The following is a 21,780-nucleotide window of genomic DNA, read 5'->3' on the forward strand; positions in this document are numbered from 1 at the left end:
ATTGCTATTGCATCTGCTGTAGATGCCTACAGTATAGTGAAGAACCCAAATACTTTTTAGGTGTTATACCAGGAGATATTTGAGAAATAATATATTCATCTTTTCTTTAAAAAAATCCATTTTCTTAATAACATATAGCTTAATTTTATTGCTTTGGGGATTTTATTTCTTAATAAAAGACATGTTTCTTCTAAATGTCTAAAATAAAGCCAAGAAAATGTTTTCAGTTCTTACATTGAGAATACCTAAGATGCCAATATCATATGAAAATGATATATTAGAAGTCATTGCACATTTTTTATATTCCCCGAAAATTAATTTTCTCTCAGAATTGTATTCTGCTTAGAAAAAAAACTATTTTGTTTCATGCAGTTTCTTATTTTGCTTTGTTTTACACAGCTGTATTTTGTAGGAGGACCATTGGAAGGATAGAGTTTAGCTCAGAATAAGACCTTATACCTTTTAATCTGAAGATCATAATATTTTGCAGATGAAGAAAAGGAGTCTGGATTATTTGTCCAAGGTCATATAATTGTAGAATTCATATTTTCATTAAAGTGTGGTATGCATATCCTGCATGTCAGTCAAGAATTATTTGAAATTATTTATTTTCCAAAAAAGCCAGAAGGTATGGGTTGATATCAACTAAACAGGCCACTATATATATTCCAACTTTATCCTTAACCAGAGATATGTTATTTTATCCTTTGCCCATTCTGCCTTTTGAATAATATTCTAAATTGTTTCTGATATAGTATTCCATGACTTCATTACATTCTATAAGCTTAAGTCCCTTAAGCCAGTAATTGTAATCAATAGTAGTCTGGAAGGAAATACAACAAACTAATTAAGTTATCTCTTATTCCATATACTTTTTTATTTTCTTTATTTTCTATAATCTACATAACTTTGATAATCAGGAAAATAACTTCTAATTTCTCTAGTATAGGGTATCCATATGTAGTAGTCAGTGGCTGGGGTTCAGGAGATCATGAACCATGTGGGATTTTGGGTAGAATTTTCTTATGTTCACTTTTCTGTGAAAGGTTCAGAGCATTTGTCAGATTTTTTTTTTTTCTGAGCATTTGTCAAATTTTCATCTGTCAAAAACAGTTAAGAAACATTGCTAGTGAATGTTTTGTGTCAAAAGGACAATCCTTGTTAGACACCTAAGTATGAGTCGTGAAAGAAATTTCTAATGAGAACATTGGTCCTGTGACTCTTACTGATGTTTATTCAATGCTGGGTTACTATAAATGCCCATTAGACTGATGGGACAAATCAGAGCCAAGCCACATTTAGTTTAGGAATTTCGTACTGTCAGTCTCTGTGCTCAAAGGTCAATTGGATTTTTCTGCAGAGTAGTTGTGTTTTGGCTACTGAGTGTCAGGTACTGTGCTGAATATTTTTGGCATGTTATCTTATTTAATTTTCACAAAGTCATATATTAATAGATATTATCAATATCCTCAGTTTACAGAGAAGAAAATTGAAAGCTTAGGGAAGTTAAGTAACTTGCTCAAGTCACATAGCCATTGAGTGGTGGAGCTAGAATTCAAATCTTATTACTAAGTGGAACCTGGGTATCAATATGCTGGTATCCTCTGAAAATTTGAAGGATAAGATAAACAAGAATTTTATATTGTATGAAGATGTGAATTCATAAATTTGATTTATCTTGAACTTAAGTAGCAATGGGTCATCCTCCATTACAAAACTATCTTTTAAAGTATTTGCCAAAAAATAAATGTTGGAAGTTGCTTACTATCTAAACGTTAAGTATTAATTGCATTAAAAAATAAATTCTTTTCAGATTTAATTCTTATGAATATAAGCAAATATATGTGTTTTTTTTTTTTTTAGAAAAGTCTTAGTACTTATTAGAATAGTATTATTAAGGAACTCACCCTTTAATATTTAGGATTTATAAACAGCAAACACAAGGAAGCATTAATTTAAAAAGCAGCTTTGAACTGCAGATATTTCTTGGGATAGTGGGATATATTGCATGTAAAACCCTTATTAAATGCTATGTGAGAGTTTTCCATTTGCCTTTAGTTGCGAATAATTCTATTGAGAAACCTCCTTTTTTGCCCACTTTTAAAGCATTTACCAGGCAAAATTAATTTTTTGGGATACGTGAGGTTTTTTGGTTTTGTTTTCCTTTGTACTTTGTCATATCCTTTTTGTTGGTTTAATTTTACTCTCAGATGAGCTCCACATCTTATAACCTTTTCCCTATTTTTAAGTATTAATAATAAAAGGTTGAATCTACAATAATAGTACTGCTTAAAACCATAAGACTTTGTTTGCTCCTGAGTGATGTTGAAATAGTCTGCAGAGCTAGTATAAACTGTTTCTTTAGCACCACGGTTAAAAATGCACAAACAACTTGATAGGTCATCAGAATATGAGAATTCTATCTAAAAGTCATATATATATATATAATACATATAAATATATAAAATACATTTGTACCCCAACTTCTGTAGTAGTAATACGTTTGCCTTTTCAAAATTCAAATTGGGAAGTTTGGAAAATAGAATAAGAATAATCATACTTAATCCAAGTTTTTAACACAATTACCATCTTAGTGTTTGCATATTCCCAGACTTGGAATACATATATATTAATAGTTGCAATCATGGTAGATAAGTAGATTTTCAATAGTTTTTAAACTATTTAGTTAAAACTAAAGCTAATACTGATATGTGATAGGTTTTTAATTTTGAACTGATATTTGATATTTTGATATCTGTGATACCATTCCCTCCTGTTTTTCCTTCTACCTTGCTGGTTGTTGCTTCTCAGACCATTTGGCAGGCTTTCCCTTCTGTCTGTTCTTTTAAATATTATCGGAGGCCGGGCATGGTGGCTCATGTCTATAATCCCGGCACTTTAGGAGGCTGAGGTGGGCGGATGACTTGAGTGCAGGAGTTCAAGACCAGCCTGGACAACATAGGGAGGCCCCATCTCTACATAAATAATTTGCTGAGCGTGGTGGTGCACACCTGTGCTCTCAGCTACTTGGGAGGCTGAGGTGGAAGGATTGCTTGGGCCTGAGAGGTCAAGGCTGCAGTGAGCCATGATCACACCACTCCACTCCAGCCTGGGCAACAGAGTGAGACTCAGTCTCAATCAATCAATCAATCAATCAATGGAGTCATCAGAATGCTGTCTTCTTCTTACATTCTTCATCGTGGTAAGAGCTTATAGATGGCCTCCATGCACATATCATCTTTATGCTATAGGAAGTCACCTGTATGCTCTAAGGTGCTCAAACCCGTTACTTCCAGCCTAGGCATCTCCCCTTATATTCAAACTTCCCTGACCTCTCATAGCCGGTTAATCACAAAGTACTGCCATGTCTGCCTCCTGAGTGTTTTGCCAGCCTATCCATCTCTTGTCCCCATTCAGTATACTATCCTTTCTTATGTGAAAATGCAACAACCTTCTGACTAGTCCTTGTTGTTTGAGTTTTCTAATGTGGCCAACTGCACCTACTGCTCTTTTTACTTGGAACATTTTTTTGTACCCATCTTTTTTTTCTCCACCCAGCTGTAGCACTTCCTCTACTAATTCTTTCCTGATCCAAGAGCTTGATTATATGCCCCCAGAACACCCTCTAAAATCTTGCTCTGTCTTAGTACTTATCACACTTAACATCTTATATGTCTCCTGCACTAATTGTAAACTCACAAACCTCTGGAATTATGTTTATTTGACGTTGTATCCCCAGGGTCTGATAAATGTTTAAGTTCATTACAACCCCTTTGGAATGTGGCATCACAAAATTTGGTGTCTGAAAATAATGTCAGAGATTATTGTATGCAATTAGAGACAAGACTCAAATGTAGAAACCACATTACCTAACTCCTAAGTCAGTGTTTCTTGTGTATTTCATGACATTTAGATTTTGACCACTATAAATTATTACTGCAAGTTATTAGGTAACATAGTAAGTGTTTACCATGTGCCAGATACGAATGCATTATCTCACTGAATCCCAGTACCCGGTCCTATTATTGTCCTTTGGGGAAGCTAAATATTAGCTTGTCTAAAGTCATATCTCAGTTTTGGTGCAGTGGCTCAAGCCTGTAATCCCAGCGCTTTGAGAGTCCAAGGCAGGAGGATTGCTTCAGGCCAGGAGTTCAGCAGCAGCTTGAGTAACCCTGTCTGTACCTGCAAAAAAGAAAAATTAGCTAGACATGATGGCACATGCCTGTAATCCCACTGAGGCAGAAGGATCACTTGAGCCCAGGAGTTTAAGGCAGCAGAGAGCTATGATGGCACCATTGCATTCCAACCTGGGAGACAGCAAGACTGTGTGTTATAAAATAAGGTGAGAGATGGGATTCAAACCTGGGTATAACTCCAGAGCCAACGCCCTTTTATTTAATATCACCTCTCAGAATTTATCTTCTGAGTTTTGCATTAGAAAACTGAGTTAGAAGGGAATTTAATGGTCATTTATTCTAACCACCTGTCCTGTACTTGGATCATGTCTACAGTGTTCCTTCCAAGTTGTCATCTAGCCTTTGAATACCTCCAGTGATGTCTTACTTTTGCATCCTGGTCTCTTTTTGTATTTATAAACCTCCCATAAACCCTTTCTGTAAAACAGGGAATCTTAAAATGTGAAGCAGAAAAATCAGATGATTGCCATCACTTAAAGCATATATAAGCAGCACTAAGAAGTCTGTGGAGACATTGAACTGGGTACATCCTCTAGTTATTTCTGTATTTTCATAGCTGCTATAATCAAGAATGTGGTTTCCAGTTCATGGCCGTAAATCACTGGTTTTAGTACATAGTCATAAAGTTCTTTTTCAAAAATGGATAAGGAGACATTGCTTAATAACTTAGAGATCGCAAGGACGTTTCTCTACGTATTGATTCTAGTGATGATACAAGGACTTCATGGGAAACCTTTATATGTGACCTGATCCTCAATGTAAAAAGAGTGAAATAAATGTGAATGACTTCAGACTCCTGGATCTAGTTTACATAGAACTTGCACTTATTCATGAGTCATGCTTAAAGGCATGGTAGTTTGAATTGTCTTTTTTATCTGACCAAAAGCATTTAGGATTTTTAATTCTCCTTTTAGACTTAATTTTGATTGAATAGAGAGTGAGATTAGTCAGCTGAGAGAACGCATAGATACTTATGAGGCATGATTATACAATCAAGCTTTTCACCATATTTACAAATGGTTTCTCCTTAAATCCATGATTCTAATGTAAAAAAGTCTGTGTCAAGGTTTTTATCTTAAGATCATTAAGTTTTTAACATCCACTTTATTATCCATGAAGTCTTATATGATTTAGTCATCACCATGATCAGTATATGGAGTTACCAAGTTTCACTGGCCATGGCAGCAGTAACCTGGAAATTCATAGAGCCTAGCCCTTTTCTGTTACTCAAACTTAAACCCGTTTTTCTATTTACATCAGTTGCCTATATTATATAGAAACTGGCGCACTTTCCTTCTTTCTCAGTGGGTAACAACCAGATGCAAGGAACATCAAAAACCTACCTTTATTAGGGAGAAAAAAATTCTCGAGGCCTGCCCATATTTTACTGTGTTCCAGCGATACCCTTAATTAGTTTCTAATAGTTTAAATAGTTGGTTAATTTCTTAGATCTTTGTCCTGGCATGATGAGCCCAATATAACATCTGTTTATACCAAACTTATAAAATATAATTAGATAATATATTGTAAGTTGTATTCTGTCTTTTTCTTCAAGTAATATGTCTGCTACCAATTATATGCAGAGTAGTGTGTAAATAAGTAGACCCTGGAGATGGACAGTTTCTGCTTTTAAGGTTTAATTCAAGAGAAAGGAACATTTGATAAAGACAAAAAAATTATGGACGAATCAGAGAAGTGGAGCCTGTTGGCAAGAAAGGAAGAAGGCTAAGGAAAATGTAGGTGGAGCATTCCATCTCAAGTGACAGTCTTAATCTCTGGAATCTAAATCGATTTAACAAATTTCAGGTCGTGATGTAAGTGTAGAATTCATCATAAAAGATTTCACACAAACTATTGTAAAATTCTGTCATTCACCATGTCTAAATTATTAGAATTATTATTGCCTAAAAGAATTCAAGGACGTGAATCTAGACTGAAATGATAAAAACTTAGATGTTAAACTTTTTGTCTCTGGAAAGGTGCCTACTTGAGTGCAGTTTTGCTTGAGTGAAAAAAACCTAATGACACTTTAGATTTTATAGTAGTGCTGTTTTTTACTTTACGTCAGAATCCCTTTTCGAATAAGGTAATTCTAAAGCAGTGATTCTCAGCTAGGGTAATAATTTGGTGAAAGCAAACAACACTTTATACCACTTTTCTTATTTGCTTTTAGTAATATTTATTGTTGAATTTTCATATAACACTACTAAAGGAAGACCTGGGATATTTTTAAATACTCTTTTTGGAAATTTTTATTTGAATTAAATTAGTTATATTTCAGTGGGCTTTGGAAAAATTTCCCACAGTAAGTTAAGATTATTTTACTCTAAATAATGAAACATCGAGATCCCAAAGATCCATAAGAACGTTATTAATGTCCAATCCACAGGAATCCTGTGTTTAATACGCTTTGTACAGGAGAATCGCTTGAACCCAGGAGGTGGAGGTTGCACTGAGCAGAGATCGCGCCATTGCACTCCAGCCTGGGTGACAAGAGCAAGACTCCGTCTCAAAAATAATAATAATAATAATAAGCCTTGTAAATGTAAATCTCAAGTCAAGCAATTTTTATTAACGTATTTTGTGGCTACATTAAATCTTTAACATTTAATTGAAGACAAAAAAATCAATTTATTAAGGAATAACTAGGATTTTATTTTGGGTGAAACATAAATATAAAACCTGTTTCTTAATACTAATCATAATTGATTTTTATTCATGTTTCACTGCCTTGGGAGATTAACTCTTACTTAATTTTCCCAAGATGCACTGGGAAAGTAGACCTTATAAAGTGTCAAAGTCCAAATTGATCCAAATGATAAAAGGAACTAATTGGGTTGTTGTGTGTACTGTTGTGAACAGTCTCACATAATCCTTATAGCAGTCCTTTAAGATATGTACAACTGTATCCCATTTTATAGTTGAGGAAACTAGTTTCAGTATGTTAACTTGCTAGGATCACCCCACTAGTAAGTGGTTGGAGTTTGGATTATAAGTCAGCTAGCCTCACGCCTGTAATTCCAGCACTTTGGGAGGCCGAGACAGGTCAGGAGTTCGAGACCAGCCTGGCCAACACAGTGAAACCCCGTTTCTACTAAAAATACAAAAATTAGCTGGGCATGGTGGTGCACACCTGTAGTACCAGCTACTCGGGAGGCTGAGGCAGGAGAATTGCTTGAACCTGGGAGGTGGAGGTTGTGGTGAGCTGAGATCGTGCCACTGCACTCCAGCCTGGGCAACAGATTGAGACTCCATCTCAAAAAAAAAAAAAAAAAAAAAATCAGCTAGTCTAATTCTAAAGCCTATGCTTTTAAGCCATTTTATTATTCTTTGTGAATTCAACTTTTTGCTTAGACAACTGCTGAGTGAGAAGCTGTCTTACCCCTCAGAATGTCTGACCCCAGAATGAAGTAGAGAACAAAAAATACTTTAGACAAGAGTTAGTAAACTGAAACGTAGACAACTTTAATTCTTCAGGGCCTGTATTTAGAGTGTTGCCTTTATATTTGTTGAAAGTGAAAAATGTAATCCTTGGCTGGGTATAGTGGGCACGCGCCTATAATCCCAACATTTTGGGAGGCCAAGGCAGGAGGATCACTTGAGCCCAGGAGTTTGAAACCAGCATGGGCAAGAGTGAGATCTGTCTCTACAAACAAGTCAAAACATTTTTAAAAAGAAAGATGTAATTCTTTGCTCAAACCCAAGCCACTATAATTTTAAAAAACATTCCAAATGGAAAACATTCATTGATCTATTAAAAATAAAGACTAGGCTTTCCCCCCACCCCCAATATGATATATTCTGTTCATTTCATTAAGGAATGATGGCCATGCTTGTGCTCTCCCTTTAGTCTAAATTAGAATCAAGCAACTGTCTCTTTAAAAACCCCATGATATTCTTCTGAGTTTAGCCCTATTTTGAAACGGTCCCTTGACAACGTTTATTTATTACTGTACTTGGACTTTGGGGGATAGATTAGGAAGGAGACTTGGTAGCAAAGAAAAATTAGTTAATAACTTTGGAACAAATTCTAGTCACAAAATCCTAGTGACTAGCCTAATATAATTTTACTTTGTCAGATATATTGTTCATAGTCAAATATATTGTGCATAGAATTATGCTTTTTCTAGAAAGCTATTTTAACTAACATTTCTGCACTTTCAAGAAATAGGCATAAAGAAAAGAAATAGGCAAAATGAAAATATGAGCAAAAATTATATGCTTTTCACTGGTATTTGGCTTTTGATATATACATATACCAAAGGGGATAGTCTCATTTTTACTTTAGTCAAGGCTCACTGTAGAAATGGGATTGAGAAGATATTGAAACAAGGCGTCTAAACAAGAATGACTTTAATAAAAAGAAATAATATGTTGAATGCTTGAGAAAGAGGAGGCAAATGTTGTGAGGCCATTAGATGAAAAGAATAAGTAGCATTCCTAAGAATAGTTTCTTCCCAAGCCCATCTTTTTCCTTGACTCTTTACATGTTAGTGTTCTCCAGTGTTTTGGCCCCACTTGTCTTTTCATTGTTTATGCAAGTTTGTTTTCTCCTATGGTTTGAGTCGCCTACTGCATTCTTACAACTTTCAAATTTACTGCATTCTTTACAACTTTCAAATCTAGACTTCTAGGCCAGACATTACTCTGGAGTTCTCAATACCTATTTCCAGCAGCCTTCTCTCTATATTTCTCCAACAGGATTCTACATTTCCATGTCTCCAAATTCAGTAGTCCCAAGTGAAACTTAAATTTCTTTTCTTGTCTTTATTTGCAGTGCTTTATTTGCACATCTTTATTTGCACCACCTACTCCCCACCCCACTTCATCCCCCCCCAAATCTAGCCACCTTTCTGTGATATACCAGCCAACTCCTAGTTGCTCCAAGAATAAAGCCCCAGGCATCCTTAGCATTTTTTTTGTCACAGATAGTCTCTTTCCCTTATCATCTCACTGATCTCTCAAGATTCTGTGTGCTTCAATTGAAACTTGAAATATTTTCTAATCCCTATCACCCTTTTTTTCCTCTGAGGTACCAGTGTACATCTAAGTCTAGGTAACTGTCAGTCTTACACTATTTTTCCAGTCACCAAGAAATAATTTAAAGTAGCAGGTATTATAGTGTCGAGTTTTTAATTGGGGCTTACATTCCTTGGTATGTATTATTCACTCCTCAATAATATGCTGTCATCAGATTAGGTAGTTGCTGCTATGTAAACAGTAAAATGAAATCTCTTTCAAGAGAGCCTGCTCTAAATGTTAAGTACTTCAGTATCAAGGAAAATGCCACCCTCCTCATATCCCTTTCTCCTGTCCTTTCTTAGGTCTTACTCAGAGGAAGGAAATAATCTTTTCAACCTGTTAAACTTTGCCTATTGTTAGTCTATTAAGAAATAATGATTTCATCTAATAAGAAATAATGCTACGTAGGATGACTGGTTCCTGTAATCCTAGCTACGCAGGAGGCTGAGGTGGGAGGATTGCTTTAGCCTAGGAATTAGAGACCAACCTGGGCGACAGGGTGAGGCCCTGTTTCTAAACAACAAATTTTAAAAATCAGCTGGGAATGGTGATGCACAGCTGTAGTTCCAGCTGCTCGGGTGACTGAGACTGAAGCAGGAGGATTGCTTGAGCCCAGGAGTTTGAGGCTGCAGTGACCCATGATCATGCCACTGTACTCCAGCCTGGGCATCAGATCAAGACCCTATCTCTATAAAAACAACAACTAGCTAGCACACAAAGTCAAGTATCTTAAATAAATGTAATTCCATATTATTATAACATTTAAGTATTAACTTGAAATAGGATATTAATTAAACTTAGTTTGTTTGGAATATTTGGACTGTAATAGTGAAATGCTGTGCAAATTTTACTTTTGTATCAGTCTTCAATTTTTCCAGACTAAATTCTTCTCTCTTCCATTTTGAATGTTTTAATAGATTTTTAGTTCAGCTAGTTTTAAAACGAAGTTTCTTTAAAATGGCTCTACAAGAAAAAAGTAATTTTATCAGAATTTTACTACCAGATATTAAAGTGATCCCCCAAAATATCATAACTTGGAAATGTGAAAGAGATCTGGAAAAAGAAGATAATGTTAATTTTAATCTTGTATATATATATAATTGGGGGATAAATTTTTAATGTAACATTTTTATTGTGTAAGTTTACATGACTTTTTGTATTGTAGATCTTTACCACAAATTTTTACCATTTGCTTACCAGATTTACTTTGAATAAACAGAAATTGCTGTACTGGGAGCTATAAACATAATTTACATCACATTCGCAGATGGTTATAATTCACTCTAAACCAAGAAACAGGATTTTTACAAATCACAAATATCACTTATGTTGATCATTGTTTTGTTTGTTGAATATGGTACCTTATCTTGCAGAATGAAATAGTTCCTAGAGAAAATAGAGTTGGCACCTCTTCCCTCCTTTCTCCCTTTCCTATTTTCTGTCATTACTTTTCCTGTCTGCCATTTGTTCATGTCTGGAGTTTACACTGTACAAGATAACTCCTTCATGAGTCATTTTCATTTTGGAACATGTTTTTCATTGTTCTTCAAGATGTAGTAAAAGTACTCTTGCTTCTATCTCTGTCCTGCATCTGCCTGCCTTCCCAAACAGATAGCCACTTTCTTAATGTGTGTATATCCTTCTTTATGTGTGTATAAGCAAATCAATGTATATTATCTTCTTTAATGTAAATTATAATGTATTGTGCACACATCTGTACCTTTACTTTCAAAGATCTCCAGAATACATTGTTCCCATCTCAATACTAGAAAAGTATCTTCATGGTTTTTTAATAGATTCATACTATTTAATTGAATAGATGGCTATGCCATGATTCATTTAACCAGAAGCATTGCTGTTATAAACAGTGTTGTAATGAGTAGCCTTGTTAACATTGTTTGCTGTGTATATAAAATATCTAGAGGATAAATTCCAAGGTGAATGATTCTGGCTCAGAGAGTGAATAATTAAGGGGAGGGAGGTCGGGAGAGAAGAGAGGGAAAAGGAGAGAAATCTGTTTTGGAAAATAGTATTACATTATAGTTTTAATTTGTATTTTTATTTTATGATTCAGATGTTGAGTATTTTTTCATGTCTTTCTTGTTAATGTTCAGTGTGAATTCTCCCCATTTTTCTATTGGGCATCTGGTCTTAACAGATTTTAGGAAAATTTATTAGAGACTTTTTAACTTTAAAAAAAAATTAGGCATGCAGTTACATAGTCCTTTCCCACCAAAGTATTAAAGAAATTCTAATTAAATGTGTTTATTTAAAGTTCTCAGTACAGATGATAAGACTGACTCTAGACAAAGGGGGTCTAAGGTAGGAGATGGACTTCGTATAGATTGCATGCTCTTTAATCTACGCTTTACTGGCTAGCCATTTGGCTAAAATTAACAAGATAGATATAAAATATGCTGAGGGCATTGGTGAACAAGGTTTTTGTAGAAGATGCTGACAATAAATATCAATCATTATATAAATATTTAACTGAGTTTTTAATAGTTCCTTGGTAAAAGCGTTCATCACACCATTGCAGGACTGGCTACTTGAGAAAAAGTAACACTTAAGTTTTGTAAGTAGAAATTTTACCTGCTTGCTCAGGATGAATAATAGCTTTAAAATAACTTATTTTGTGTTACTGCTAATAGTAATCTCTATGGGGCATTTTGGGGTTTTTTTAAATCATGAAATTAAACATTGTTTGTTTTACATTGGTAGAACTGATGGTCGATAATTAGAATAACATAACATTTTGAGTTCTTAGTTTAATTTATTATTAACTTCACCCAATTTTTATTCTTAACCATAGAGGTTTGCATTCAGCCAGAGATTGTCTACATGAATTTTATTTATTTAGGCCCTTTTGAAAGGAAAATTGTTATTTGTTCTTAAATTAAGCTGTAAATATTTTTTTAGTCTCCTCTTACAGAAGAGTGGTGGATTTTTAAAATTATATTTAACCTCACAAGCTTGCTGAACTGTAGATTCATTAGATTTATTCCTTTGTAATCAGTGACTTGCATTTTCTTAATTTTCTTTCTAAAAAAATAAAACATCCATTTGTTAGAGAATAGGCAAAATGTTACCCAGGTTAGAATTAATGCATTTTAGTAGTAATGATGTTATTACAGTGCTTATTTTGGGAGATGGGAGTGGGTGGAATAAAGGTTATAGATGATTTACTGGAAACAGTGTATGATTCCTTAGGACTGCCCCCAAAGAAAGGTATAGCTTCCTTCTACTTGTGAGTTTCTGAAGAATCAGTTTTAGTTGGTTTGGGCAAGGCGGTGTGAGCATGAAGTATGCCAGATTTACCAACTTAAAGGAGTTTGTATTACAAAAGATTTGATTGTGTAATTTGGAGAGTTCCTGTAGTGCATTTATAGTTGTGATTGTAACTCAATGCAAAGTTAGAGGAGTCTTTGAGTAAAGCAAGGCATTTATTTTATTTATTTATTTTTTGCAGTATTTTAATTAAAGATACATAAAATTTTTAAGGCATCTTCAGCTTTCTAACAAACCAGAAAACATTTTCGTTCTTTCCAATTAGGTAAACTATATCAGCTATAAAAAGATCACTAAGCAGGTGCCTTTTCTAAGAGGTTCCCTCCCTTATTCTCAGAGCTGAACCTCTTCTAGGAATTTGCCAGATAAGATAAATGGCATATTCTGAGCATGGTTTAATCTTTGGATCCATGCTTACGGTTTCACAACTTAACATTTGGTACTTAGTTAAAGCACTCTTAATAATACACATAATTCTGGATTTATTTCAGGTCATTAGAGATTATTTTTTCACAGTCTTACTATTATGGAAGAAAATACATGTGTTTTGACATTAGGTCCAGGTTTGAATCCTGTTCCTAGTATTGTGTCTTTGAGCAAGTTACTTGACCTCAGTTTCCTCAACTGTAAAATGAGAATGTTGCTCAGGCTTATTGTAAGGACTCATTAAGATAAAGGTGTGCTTGCCCTAAAGTAGACAATCATTAAGTGTTCTTTTCCTCTATGTTGTTGATTTGTTAATTAGCATTTATATCTAGGGAAAGACAAAATATGTCCATTTTGAAAAAGAGAAGTAGTTCTGTTATTTTTTTTAGAGACAGATCTGGCTCTGTCACCCAGGCTGGAGTACAGTAATGAACCCCAAGCTCCAGGGCTCAAGCGGTCTTCCCACACAGCCTCCTGAGTAACCAGGACCATGGGCTTGCTTTCTTTTCTCTTTTCTTTCTTTTCTTTCATGGGTTCTCACTATGTTGCCCAGGCCGAATTTTTTTATTTTAAATAAGTAGTCACGATGTCTCTGTCCACATTACTACAGATAAAGAAAAAAGTTGGTTTATCATAGTTTTTTAAAAATAGAGATCAAGGCCAGGCGTGGTGGCTCACGCCTGTAATCCCAGCACTTTGGGAGGCCAAGGCAGGCAGATCACCTGAGGTCGGGAGTTCGAGACCAGCCTGACCAACATGGAGAAACCCCGTCTCCACTAAAAATACAAAATTAGCTGGGCGTGGTGGCACATACCTGTAATCCCAGCTACTCGGGAGGCCGAGGCAGGAGAATCGCTTGAACCTGGGAGGAGGAGGTTGCGGTGAGCCGAGATCGCGCCATTGCACCCCAGCCTGGGCAACGAGAGTGAAACTCTGTCTCAAAAAAAAAAGAGAGAGAGATTAAATTAGATTACCTTTTTCTTTAGTGATTTTAACTTGTGACAAAGTTGGAAATTCTTCATCCGTCCTCTTGCTTTCTCCGTAATGTTGCAAGTAATCTCATGGTAAGAGTAAGGAAACCTAGGAGGAAAAGCTGTGGTGGGGAGCCAGTTAGGATCAATTAAAAGATGAACAGCATGGAAAGCCAACCTGCCTTAGTGTAGCATTGATACTTTGAGTTTTACTTTTTCTGTGAGTGTAAGTATAATTAGCTTTAAACACTGAATTCAAGCTCATTTAGTTATTTTGGAGCAGCAATTCCAGTAAATAAATATTTTCTTGTAGGTCTTTCTTACTTTCCACAGCTCTATATTTCTGTTCATTCTCTCCATATCCACAATTTTTAATGCATCTGTAAATGCTAATAAATGTTTGATTTTTATTCTAAGAATGATTCATAGTAAATAGAAAGTTTATTTTTAAAAATTATCTTTTGACTTTATTTAGCATTTCCAGTTTACCATAATAGTTTAAAAAAGAAAATTCTGAACTCATTTTTCCCTCATGCTTCTGTGGCAGTAATTGTAACACTTGATTTAAAAATGACTTATTTCAGTTTGAGTGTGTATCTATACATACACACTAATCTGAAATATATTACCACCATTGTAGGGTACTGGGTATGTATACTTTGTGCTGGAAGACAGGAAGCCTTTTCTTAGGGAGCTTAAGTTTGGAAACTGGTTAACCATCAAAATATAATGTGCTGAATGTAATAATTAAAAAGAAAACAAGGTATATAGTATTATAACATTAGGTGAAGGAAGGAAATTATTGATTCTGCTTCAGTTGATCTTTCTCATTTTAAAAGAGAGTCAAATCTCACTATGATAACTTTGAACATAATAGAAAACTTCTTGATACCCTCATTGAAACAGTATTTTTAAACCATATTCTGGGATCTTGAAATAAAATAGTCTCTTATTTGCTTAAGACCACCATATTGGTATCTTCATTGTAAATATGGCTATTTAAAGCAGTGGTTCTCATACTTTAGTTTCTATCTGAATCACCTGGAGAGTTTGTTACAATAGATTACGGGGCCCCGCCCCAAGAGTAAATCTGGGGTGGGTCCAAATATTTACATTTCTAACAGGGTCTTGGTGGGTCCAAATATTTACATTTCTAACAAGTTTCCAGGTGATGCTGATGATTCTGGTTCAGGGACTACACTTTGAGAACTGATTTATCTGAACTCAAAAAATTTTAATGCCTTTCTCATATGAACCATTAATTGTTTCAAATCTATCATATCTAATTACTATCAGTATGCATTGAGTTACTATGTGCTAAGCACTGAATTCACTTATTCACAAAGGTGAAGAAGTTATGGAACCTTTCTCAAGGAGCTCAATCTAATAGGATCAACAGTGGTAGTATTATAAAGTAATCACTGTCTGTATTGAGTGCTCAGTGTGCCAAGTACTATGCATTATTTAAACGTATTTAATCCTCACAATTGGCATATAATCCTTATTTTAAATGAAAAAACTGAGGTCTAGAAAGGTTAAATAATTTCCCAGAATTCATATAGTGAGTATATGGAGGAGCCAGAATTTGCTATTCTGCCTTTTTGCCTATAAAAAGTTTGTGAAGATTGGTAGACCCCAGAAAGGATGGAGTAATTGGCTCTACCTTAGAAAATCAAACAGCATCACAGAAGAGATGGCACTGGACCATCTTAAGGGACAGGTCTAAGATAGCCAGATGAATTGGAACTGTGAGCATTTCCAGCTGAGGGAGCAGTTTCTGCAAAGCCAAGGAAACCCGAGAGAACATATGTTCCACATACTACAAATAGTTATATAAGACCATAACACAATAGGCAGATGGAGTATAAGAGGAAAACAGACTGTATAAGGCAGAGGTCAAAGTCATAAAGAATTTTATATGCCAGGCTAAAAAGTTTTAAAAATAGAATTAGGCTTCTTAATTTTTCCTCCTGTAACTTTGATTTGTAAGCCAGCAGTTCTCAAAGCATAGTCAGACAGCAGATTCCACATCATCTGGGAACTTGTTAGAAATGCAGATTCCTGGTTCCATGCCTACTGAATCAGAAACTCTGAGTGGGGAGCCCAGCAACCTGCGTTTTAACAAGACCTCCAGATGATTCTGGTGCATGCTAAAGTTTGAGGCCCCTGCAGTAGGTTATAGAATTCTTGAATAATAGCCTTCAAGACAGTTAAAGGTCACTATAGTGGTAGTAATTATATTTGACACTGATTTATTCTATTAGAGTACAACACCTAACAGTTGAAATATTAACACCGTTTAAGGGATACGTCTTCATCATGATCTGTTTATACCTTGCAAACGTGTTTCTTCTGTTGTCATAAAAGAGATCTTAGGACAAGAATTTGTTAGATCAGCATTCAAAGAATAGCATGCTAACTATTCTTCCTTAGCTACGGGAATCATTCTAAAACTCGCTGACTGATTTTAATTATCAAAAAAAAACCCAGTAATTTTTGTTTTTTTTTTACTGCTTGTTAATACATAAAACTGATGTTGCAGTTAGTATTTAAGGTGTGCTATTTAAACCAAATGTGTTGAAGGAATCAAATGATTTAAGTCATGACATGACTTAAAAGTAATTCAATCTTTCCTTGCCATGTCAATAAAAATATAGAAAGTATAATCTGGGATTCCCAAGCAAACTAATCTAAATGCCTTTCACCGTCTTTTTTGCCAAAATGTGTTCAGTATTTGTGGTGAATATGTCTGCATGGTATCTGGCACTGAAGCATATACTAAAGTGTTATGGTTTACTTAGTGGTTCTGTAGTTTATAGTTACATATAGTCATACTTTGCACAGCTCACTAAAAGCATTTAAAGCCCAGCACATATAAAGTATTTGTTAATGATCCATAAATCCTTTCTAGATATTAGATATACAAAACCTCTCTTCATTTTAGAAATAGTAGCAGCAAGAAGTGAAGGTAGTATGCTGTAATTAATGTGGTTAATGCTCAAACAAACAAACTTAGTTTCCCATGTAATGATTCAAGGTTTCAAGGATTTAGAAGTGGAAAGTCCATTGAGACATTGACATCAACCCCTTTGTTTTAAAGATGGGGAAACTGAGATCCAGGGAAGTTAAATAGGTGATTTGCTGATGGTCACATAGGAAGTGAATAGCAGGATATCATAGGACAGGATATTTCTGAGCCTCAATCTGATACAACATTGTGGGTCCACACCATCTAAAGTAAAGTAGTTTCCAGGTATTTTAGCACTAAAATCTTCTTAGGTGGAGTATACTTTATGAAGAATATTTAGTAACATATAAAAATTATCTTTTTGTATTGATACAATAAGCTAAAGTATCAGATTTTTCTTTATAAGAGTAATTTTTAAAAACCTAATAACTGTTTTTAGAAATAAAATTCATTAAAAAACAATAAAAGGGTATAAATTCCAGCTATTCTTACTACTTAATACATGGTAGAATATAAACCACCAAAGAGGACAATTAGCCTTCTGTGTTATTATCGTACAATTGCTAAGGTGATATTTGAACTTGGAATGTGCTTACAGGCTGGATAACTTTTCAGTTATTCCCCAGAAGAACTGATCTAAACCCACACATACCTTATAGGTGATTTTTGCCAGCAAGTAACCTACAATCAAATACATGTAGGTCTGCCAGAATGTTGAGTTTCTTTTTGTTTTGTTTTTTTTTGAGATGGAGTTTTGCTCTTGTTGCCCAGGCTGGATTGCAATGGCATGATCTCGGCTCACTGCAGCCTCCGCCTCCTGGGTTCAAGTGATTCTCTTGCCTCAGCCTCCTGAGTAGCTGGGATTACAGGCGCCCGCCCCAAGCCTGGCTAATTTTTTTTGTATTTTTAGTAGAGATGGGGTTTCACCATGTTGGCCAGGCTGGTCTGGAACTCCTGGCCTCAAGTGATCCACCTTCCTTGGCCTCCCAAAGTGCTGGGATTACAAGCGTGAGCCACCAAGCCTGGCTGAATGTTGAGTTTCTTGTTAACCAATCCTGCCCAAAGGCTTTCTGAATCATTTTTAGAAGCCATTAAATTTTTTTTAAAAAACTAGATGTTAAAGTATAAAACTTATAGCAGAAAAGTCTTACTAAGAGGAGGGACTAGAAAAAAAAAAGTCAAGCCATCATCTGAATTTTACTACAATAAGTAATTATTGGAATTTCTACATGAAAGGCAATTTAGAATATATAGTTGGTTAATGAAGAAATTTAAGAGATACGGAGAAGACACTGCCCATTTAAAATGTATCTTTTTAAAACCACTGAACAGAGAAATTCTTAATACAATTGAGAGTTAGTTTTAACGTAGCATACATATATCACAGGCAAATTAGAAATGTTGGCACTACAAAGGACCTGTAGAAATCATCTGTTTACTGAGACTTTCATTTTAGAAATGAGATCTTTGAGTACTGAAATTGTCAGAACAGAATAAGCTATTTTAAATTACTGTATATTTGGTTTTAAGTGAAACACGAATGTCTTTTACATTCTTTTAAGAGTTGGAAGGCAGGTTAAATTTTTTAGAATAATTTAATAATATATTCTAATTTTTTCCAGTGCATCTGGGGGAGGTGTTGTAGCCATTGACAACAAAATAGAACAAGCAATGGTAAGTAAAAGTTTACAGTTCTCCCATTTCATAGATTGTTGGTTGTATAGAACACTTAGCTTTTGTCAGTTTTAGAAAACAAATACTTTATTTAAACCAAAGATGACCAAATCTTCAACTAAAAATGAGATTTAGTTGAAGATGCTAGAACATTGAGAATTTTTAGTCTAGAAATACTAATTAAGTAGATATTTCTTCCATTTGAATATCTCACATTTCATGCATTATCATTGATAAGGGCCATTGGTGAGGGGGCATACATATTTAAAGACAGTATGTTCCCCAGATATTTCAGCACTGAAAGTACTTTAGAGCAAAAAAGAGTATTAAAGCAAAAACAGCTGGAGGTCTGATTGAAGTAGACTGTAAGTAAGCTATAAGTAGGCCAGGCACAGTGGATTGTGTCTGTAATCCCAGCACTTGAGCTGAGGTGGGAGGATAACCTGAGGCCAGGAGTTTGAGACCAACTTGGCAACATAGCAAGACCCCATCTCTACAAAAAAAGTTGGTATTTTTGTTTGTTTTGAGATAGTCTCGTTCTGTCACCCAGGCTGAAGTACAGTGGCACGATTTTGGCTCACTGCAACCTCCACCTCCCAGGTTCAAATGATTCTCCTGCCTCAGTCTCCTGAGTAGTTGGGACCACAGGCACACACCACCACATCACCACATCTGGCTAATTTTTGTATTGTTAGTAGAGATGGGGTTTCACCGTGTTGGCTAAGGTGGTCTCAAACTCCTCACCTCAGGTGATCTACCCACCTCAGCCTCCCAAAGTGCTGGGATTACAGGTGTGAGACCTTACAGGACTGTTAGTCTCAAACTATTTTTTTTAAATATTAAAATTTTAAAGTCCAAAATTATTGGTCACTTTAAAGCAGTACTATGACTAGTTTAACATCAAACAGCTTTCCGTTGGAATATTGTTCCTTTGTTCTCTTGATCTACCATTTTAAGCATGTGATTTTAAACTTTTTTTTTTTTTTTTTAATTCTAAGCTTAGTTGACAATTTAAGAAGCTGATATTTTTTGGAAATCGTCCCAAACTTTGAAAAGAAAATTCTGGGCTTACTGCTCTAGTTGGGAACTGGATTTTTTCCAACCCATCTTCCATAGGCTCAGTCAAGATAAAGCAGAAACATTAAAAGCAAGAGCAGGAAAACTAGTATAAAAACTTAGCACCAAGTAGGCCAGAACCAGATAGCACCACTTTTATCTTTTCACTCTTTTGACATTCCTAATTTTGTTTTTCACAGGATCTGGTGAAAAGCCATTTGATGTATGCAGTAAGAGAAGAAGTGGAAGTTTTAAAGGAACAAATAAAAGAATTAGTTGAAAGAAACTCTTTACTTGAACGAGAAAATGCACTGTTAAAATCTCTTTCAAGCAATGATCAATTATCCCAACTCCCAACCCAACAGGCCAATCCTGGTAGCACTTCTCAACAGCAAGCAGTGATAGCACAGCCTCCGCAGCCAACGCAACCTCCACAGCAGCCGAATGTCTCCTCAGCATAAAGCTTTCTTAAGCCTCATTAAGAAAAAAACTGAAAGCAATCTATCCTTGTGTGCCACTGGTGTTCTTTCCACTTTATACGAAAGCAAGTAGCCATGCTTTGGTTGTGTGTTTGGCCTTTTCAGTATTAGACAATCATTCTACAAGAGCTTTTCCTCTCTGAGATGTCATGCAGCGCTGTTGATGTCCAGTTCTATGTCATCAGTACACAAGGAGAATAATAGCTGGGGTTTATTAAAGCGAGCAAAGTCTGCATTTTACCTGGTGCGCATGAGTGGGGTCTTTAAGAGTTTTGGTGGCTCTCCCATGTTTCCTATTACCCGTGGATTTACCCTGAGCCTTCCTATCACATTATAAATAACAGTTCATCTAAAGAGCCACTTTTCTTTCTGATTCAGTAACATTTGCCTACATAAGTTTTCATTTATTTGTGTTTTATTTATTACAGGGCTGCTATTTTCATAATGTACATGAACAATGTCACAGAACTTTTTTAATTTTTTTGAATAATTATAAGTATCAGTAAAGGAAGTGAAAGACAGGATTGCATTTAATAGATAAAACGTTTAGGCAATAATTGAACAAAAGAATCCTGGCATATTTCTAACACTAATGGCAATTTACTTATGGTATTTATTTTCAGTAGTAAAGACCCAGCTTGAATGTAAATTTTGTATAGTGTAAGTATGAAGAACATAGTGCAACTGTACAGGTAGTCACCAGTTATTGTGATATAATAAATAATTGGGCTATTTTGATGAAGAAAACTTTGTTCATTTGTTTCTACTTTCTAAGAGAAATTGCCACGATTCCTCTGCTTTTCAACATTTCGTATGACTTTTTTTTCGGGTGGGAATAAAAAGCTGTGAAATTGTTCAACCTACTTTGTAACCAAAGAAGCAAAGCTGTGTAATGGAGTTTGTTTTCTTTTTTTTTTTTTTTTTGTCTTTTTTTTTTTTTATAATGCACATTCTTTATGTATTTTTATTTAGTGTTTTCTCAGTCACAATTTTCTTTACTGTCTAGCATGATCTGCATGACCTATAATCTTTGAACCACTTTCGTACCTCATGTTTTTATCCAGCACTCTTATTGTAATATGTACTAGTCTGTGAACAATGTCAAATAAAAGAGAACGAACAGGTAGTTTGGTGGAGCTGAGCTAGTGTACAATACACTAGTTGTAAAAAAAAAAAAAAAAAAGTGAGCCATCTTTTGTTCATTTAAAATGGTGTTTTGAATTTCGTATGCAGAAAACGTTTTGTTACATTGCAGATTTTAATGTATTTAATAAATGCAACATGCAGATTAAGTGCAGTGTATACTGAGTATTTAAATTAAAATGTACATTTCATAAATACAGTTTCAAAAGAAAGCATCATTTTGTGTATACTAACACATTAAGTGTATGTCAGAAATTGATGTATAAATATATATTTTAACACATTTTCTGAAATTAAACTGCAGTTTTGTTGAAATATTTGGCTCTATATGTGTTCAAAATTTGACTAGATTTGTATTTTCACAATTCAAAATACTCAAAGACCTGTTAATAATGACTTACTGATAGTTCTTAAATTTTCAAAGTAAAACAATTTAAAGAATGCAAGAATAGTGAGCAATATTTGTACTCAATATTCATATTATGTTAGTGATACTTAAGTAGGAAATCCTTGTCTACCAAAACTTTTACTTGAATTCAGAAAGGTGCCTGTAGAAA

At 34.8% G+C, this 21,780-nt stretch overlaps 1 protein-coding gene across 6 annotated transcripts in view; it reads left to right on the forward strand.

Annotated features, from left to right (window-relative positions):
- TSC22D2 (TSC22 domain family member 2) overlaps nt 1-21,538 on the forward strand; it is a 55,891-nt gene extending 34,353 nt beyond the window's left edge. For 2 of the 6 annotated variants that reach the window (XM_024244883.3, XM_009239411.4), the window contains 2 exons: nt 18,494-18,545; nt 19,802-21,538. In XM_024244883.3, the coding sequence (XP_024100651.3) occupies nt 18,494-18,545; nt 19,802-20,062 (313 nt within the window). In that variant the 3' untranslated portion in view covers nt 20,063-21,538. The other 4 variants (XR_008523346.2, XR_002914407.3, XR_008523347.2 and 1 more) reach the window with 2 other exon arrangements.
- Nucleotides 21,539-21,780: the final 242 nt, after the last annotated feature.

The sequence above is a fragment of the Pongo abelii genome, chromosome 2 (genome assembly GCF_028885655.2).
Source record: "Pongo abelii isolate AG06213 chromosome 2, NHGRI_mPonAbe1-v2.0_pri, whole genome shotgun sequence".
NCBI lineage: Eukaryota > Metazoa > Chordata > Mammalia > Primates > Hominidae > Pongo > Pongo abelii.